The 5686-nt window shown below is 35.9% G+C and overlaps 1 protein-coding gene across 4 annotated transcripts; it reads left to right on the plus strand.

Annotated features, from left to right (window-relative positions):
• Positions 1–624: 624 nt before the first annotated feature.
• Positions 625–4940, plus strand: LOC115995616 (UDP-glucose 6-dehydrogenase 1-like). Of its 4 annotated transcripts, none has more exons than XM_031234707.1 (2): positions 625–755; positions 3236–4940. In XM_031234707.1, exon 2 carries the CDS (start codon positions 3266–3268, stop codon positions 4706–4708), a length of 1443 nt encoding a protein of 480 aa, XP_031090567.1. In that variant the 5' UTR covers positions 625–755; positions 3236–3265; the 3' UTR covers positions 4709–4940. The 4 variants fall into 4 exon arrangements, with proteins under 4 accessions (XP_031090567.1, XP_031090570.1, XP_031090566.1 ...); XM_031234710.1 differs by having other exon boundaries at positions 732–755; positions 3239–4940; XM_031234706.1 differs by lacking the exon at positions 625–755 and adding an exon at positions 2335–2413.
• The last annotated feature ends 746 nt before the right edge of the window (positions 4941–5686 follow it).

Below are 5686 nucleotides of genomic sequence, written 5' to 3' on the forward strand. Positions count from 1 at the left end.
TACAAAAGATATATGAACATGACTAAGGATAAATTTATTATATTAAGCCAAAATTCTACACCAATTATTGATGTTCAACAATTTGAATTTTGAATTTTTATTGTGTTCAATTTTATTCTAAAAACTAGTATCGACTTTTTTAATTATGATTTTTGGATGTTTTTTTTTTATCATTTTATGAATGTTATAAATTGAATATTTTTTTAGTTTGTTTGATGGATTGAATGGTAAATTTTATTTCTTTTATATATATATATATATATATATATATATATATATATATATATATATATATATATATATATAACTTAACTTTAAATTTTAGTTTGTTTAATATATTAATAGGTTTAGTGAGTTAAAACGGATTTCGTGCCATATCTTGTCGACACGACCCGAAATCTGTTAACAAAATGTGTTTATCGTGTCAATTCGTTAAAAAATTGTGTCCGTTATGTTAAAAATTTGAACCGTTAACCTTAACATGTCGTGTTAATTGACAGATCTAAATATCTAATAAATATTACAGAGTATATTTCTTTGACCCGACATGTCTCACAGATCTACAATAGAGTCACCCCCACCCCAACCCAACCCAGTACCACCACCCTCTGCCAAAGATCACCACCCAATTCAACCAACCCCTACTCCACTCCTCTTTCCTCCATCAATAAGTAGTGAACTTCACGCTTCATTATCCATCCATCTTTTTCCGATCTGTCTTACTTTTTGTTGCTGAATTCAGGCCATTTTGTCAGGTACCAACACCTTCATTTTCATATGCTTTCTTGCCTTCAATTCAAGCTCTCTCTCTCTCTCTTTAACCATCACTTTTTTCCCCCCATTGTTTAAAGTTATTGTGTTTGTTTTTTTTTTAGCATAATTTGCATTTTGCAGTAATGTATTTGTGTATAAAATACACATTTAGGTGGTGTTAGTAGTGATGATTATTTGTCTTTGATCACACTCAATGGACCAACCTGCAGGCACGCACGTTGTTTCTCAACTCTCAAGCTTTCTTTTCATCCTTTTTTTCCCCCTTCTGTTTAAGTGTTATGGTCAAAACACAATTTTCTTGCATCATCTGGAACCGTAATCTTAATCTTCTCGCATCAATTTTCACCACCCCCTGCGTTTTTATCCTCACACTCACACAATTTATGTTTTCTCTTTTACCCAAAAAACAAATAAAAAATAAAAAACCACATAACAAATGGAAAGAATCCTTGTTTTTGAAACAGTGGGTTCTGTTCACGAGCCATTCTTGGAGAATGGGTTTTTCATACTAGGAATATACAATCCTTAAATTGTACAGATCCTTTGTGCACATCGATATTTGATCCTGTCTGTTTAACTCGTAATTTACTTCCTTCTATATATTTTGTGAGGCCGGAGCGTAGACCCTCAAGATTTGGGATTCAACTTTTTGGAAAAAAAAAAAAAACAAAACAAAACAATGCCTTTTTATTTTTGAGGAAAATTATTATTAAAAAATAACAATTTTCTCTTGAAAGAAACAACAATTTTTTGAGGAAGTTCTATGGGGCACCGGCCTGGTGCATTGTAGATTTGTAGTTCTCATTTTGTTAACGATGGTATTTTAAAAATACAAAAATTCTTAACTATATATACAATTTAATTGATTATTGAAATAAACAAATTTAAACTTTCAGTGTGATGTGAAATGAGAATTTGAGTGCGGGTAATAACATGTATGGCATTTTGGCACTCAATTACACGGAGAAAGAAGGGATGATTGGGAATCACTTTTTCTTTTCTTATTGGTTACTGAAAGGGATGGGGTGGAAACGTGTTGAACGTTCCAAATCTGTAGTCGGACCACTTTGCTTAGTTTGTGAGAGTCCATTGGTATTGAATCCTTAGATCTTAGGGGTTCATTTTTTTTTTCAAAAAAAAAAAAAATAAAAAAAAAAATATATATATATATATATATATATATATATATATATATATATATATATATATATATATATATATATATATATATATATATATATATATATATATATATATATATATATATATATATATATATATATATATATATATATATATATATATATATATATATATATATATATATATATATATATATATATATATATATATATATATATATATATATATATATATATATATATATATATATATATATATATATATATATATATATATATATATATATATATATATATATATATATATATATATATATATATATATATTTTTTTTTTTTTTTAAAAAAAAAAAAAAATATATATATATATATATATATATATATATAAACTACTCTTTGCTCTCTGATACCATCACATAGAAGTCCTCTGTTTTCTCTCCAGGACCATCTTTTTTCCTATCTCTCTCTCTTCTCAAATTCCTTTGGCAAATCCTTGAGGTAAACTCTTTCACAATTCTATAATGTGGGATTTGTGTTTGGGTAACCATAGAATTTACCAATTACTATGACTTAATTATTCTTTTTCTATATCTGGTTTTTGTGTGTGTTCGTGTTCAACATGTTTTTTGGTGTAAATGTGCTTGTGTGTTTTGTCAACTTCTGGGCTTGTAGTGTAACGCATGCTTGATATTTGATATTTGAGATTGTGTTTTATTAATCAATTAAAGAGGATATTGAATGATACATGTAACTCAAAACTATCTTGTGACCACACTTTTTTTGAACCAAAACTAGACCGTAAGGTATTTTCCCAGATTGGACTTTCCTTGCTCCATTATATTATTAGTGAGTTTTAATTTGAAATATTATCTTCATTCTTCAAGGCTTTAATTAAGCTGTCATAAACTTTAACATCTTGGGTTGGATTGCTATAGGCTTTTTCTGCTCTTGGATTTGCTGTTTTTGAATCTAGCATTGTATTTGTTGAGCATATAATATATAAATGTTGGGCGGAGGCCGGTAAGGGCCAAGTCCGGCTCCATGTGGCTAGGAGGATTGTTGGGCGGAGGCCCGTAAAGGGTCAAGTCCAGCACTCTGGCTCTCAAAAATGTGTGGCAGTATGAGGAAATAAAGTTGTGCCTTTTGTAAGCGTTTGATCCTAACAATAAACATATGTGCAATACAACTATAGACTTTTTAGTTGAGATGGAGCACATGCTTCAATTAGGTATCAGAGCCAACTCATGTCGAAAATCGTGGGGGCATGTTGAGCATATGATATTGTATTGAGTATGTATGTGTTGGTTTTGGTTGTGCTAGGAGGTTGCATAGCAGGTGGAAGGTGTAAAAATGGTGAAGATCTGTTGTATTGGGGCGGGATATGTCGGGGGTCCAACGATGGCTGTGATTGCCCTGAAGTGCCCCTCGATCGAAGTGGCTGTTGTTGATATCTCTGTGTCACGCATCAATGCGTGGAACAGCGACGAGCTCCCGATTTATGAGCCAGGTCTTGATGAAGTGGTGAAGCAGTGCAGAGGGAAGAACCTTTTCTTCAGCACTGATGTTGAGAAACATGTCTCAGAAGCAGACATAATCTTTGTTTCTGTCAACACCCCGACCAAGACTCGAGGCCTTGGGGCGGGCAAGGCTGCTGATCTTACCTACTGGGAGAGCGCTGCTCGAATGATAGCGGATGTGTCCAAGTCCGACAAGATTGTTGTGGAGAAATCAACTGTCCCGGTGAAGACAGCCGAGGCAATTGAGAAGATCCTGTCCCATAACAGCAAGGGAATCAAGTACGAAATCCTCTCGAACCCGGAGTTCCTAGCTGAGGGGACTGCAATCGAGGACCTTTTCAAGCCCGACCGTGTGCTTATTGGAGGGCGGGACACCCCTGGGGGGCAGAAGGCGATCCACGCCCTCCGGGACGTTTATGCTCATTGGGTTCCACAAGACAGAATCATCTGTACTAATCTGTGGTCAGCAGAGCTGTCGAAGCTCGCTGCTAATGCCTTCTTAGCTCAGAGGATTTCGTCTGTGAACGCGATGTCAGCCCTGTGTGAGGCCACGGGGGCTAACGTCACACAGGTCTCCCACGCTGTCGGGAGGGACACCCGAATCGGGCCAAAATTCCTAAATGCCAGTGTAGGTTTTGGAGGGTCTTGCTTCCAGAAGGACATTCTAAACCTGGTTTACATCTGTGAGTGCAATGGTCTGACAGAAGTTGCAAACTACTGGAAACAAGTGATTAAGGTGAATGACTACCAGAAGAGCAGGTTCGTGAACCGCGTCGTGTCCTCCATGTTCAACACGGTCTCTGGCAAGAAGATTGCAATTCTCGGCTTCGCTTTCAAGAAAGACACGGGCGACACGAGGGAAACCCCCGCCATCGATGTCTGCAAGGGGCTCCTAGGAGACAAAGCCAATCTCAGCATCTATGACCCACAGGTAACTATGGACCAGATTCAGAAAGACCTGTCGATGAACAAGTTCGATTGGGACCACCCGATTCACCTGCAGCCAATGAGCCCCACCACCGTGAAGCAAGTGAGCGTAGCGTGGGACGCTTACGAGGCAGCTAAGGACGCTCACGGGCTCTGCATTCTCACCGAGTGGGACGAGTTCAGAGCGCTCGATTACCAGAAAATCTTCAACAGCATGCAGAAGCCAGCGTTCGTGTTCGATGGGAGGAACATTGTGGATGTGCAGAAGCTGAGAGAAATTGGGTTCATAGTTTACAGCATTGGCAAGCCTTTGGATTCATGGCTCAAGGACATGCCTGCTATGGCATAAAATTAAGACAAAACTATGAAGGGAAGATACAGTTCTTTCATTCTTTTTCTCCCTTTCCTGCAGCAACATACTTATTTTGATTCCCAATTACTACTATATCACTTGTTAGATTATTAAGTGTTCATTTGTCATGGTTGCAGTTTGAAATCTACTTTTTGTGACAAATCAAATAAAACATTGTAACTAGGACTTATAATGCTATCAATCAACTATTGCAGTTTACATCTCTAAAGTCTTGCTTGCATTTCCTCTTTTCTTCTTTTCTTGACCTTAAATTATATTCAATGAGAGATTATTATTAACATTTGTTGGTAATGTCCATGTTCAAACATACTCCCTTCAAGTGGTGCAATCTCTTAAACAAATATGTGGAGTCTCCTCTTTTCATTTAATCATTGAGGACATTAAGCAATTATATATTGAGCTAATTCTCTCGGTGTGTTTATATATTACTTTTGTTAAACGATAAGCGTATCTGGTTGCTCATACGTTAACTAGGCAATGTATTTCTATGTGGTTGTCCAACCCTTCTCCGATCCTATCATTTATAGTGTGTTGTCTTCAGACTTGTATTAATCTAAGGGTGTGTTTGGTTCGCACATGAGAATCGGAATCAGTGTGGGTATCAAATACTTGGTAAGTGTAATGGATTTTGGTGAAAGTATTTTGCATGTTTGGTAGTATGGTGAAATGTGAATGATTATTAATAGTTGAGGAAGAAATGATGAAGGGAAATGAAACCCTTATTTCATTAGGGAATGGGTTTTACAATTAATGGGATATTCCAAACCTATAGTAATATTCTAAAAACCTATCAACCAAACAATAATAATCTTGATACATACCTTGTACCTAAACCCACCAACCAAACACACCCTAAGTTACTTCTTCCTTCAAAAATAACATTTGTTGGTACTTCACAACATGTAAGTAGACAAGTTATTGTGTGGACCATGGTCCACATAGCTGTGTGGACCG

The sequence above is a fragment of the Ipomoea triloba genome, chromosome 11 (genome assembly GCF_003576645.1).
Source record: "Ipomoea triloba cultivar NCNSP0323 chromosome 11, ASM357664v1".
NCBI lineage: Eukaryota > Viridiplantae > Streptophyta > Magnoliopsida > Solanales > Convolvulaceae > Ipomoea > Ipomoea triloba.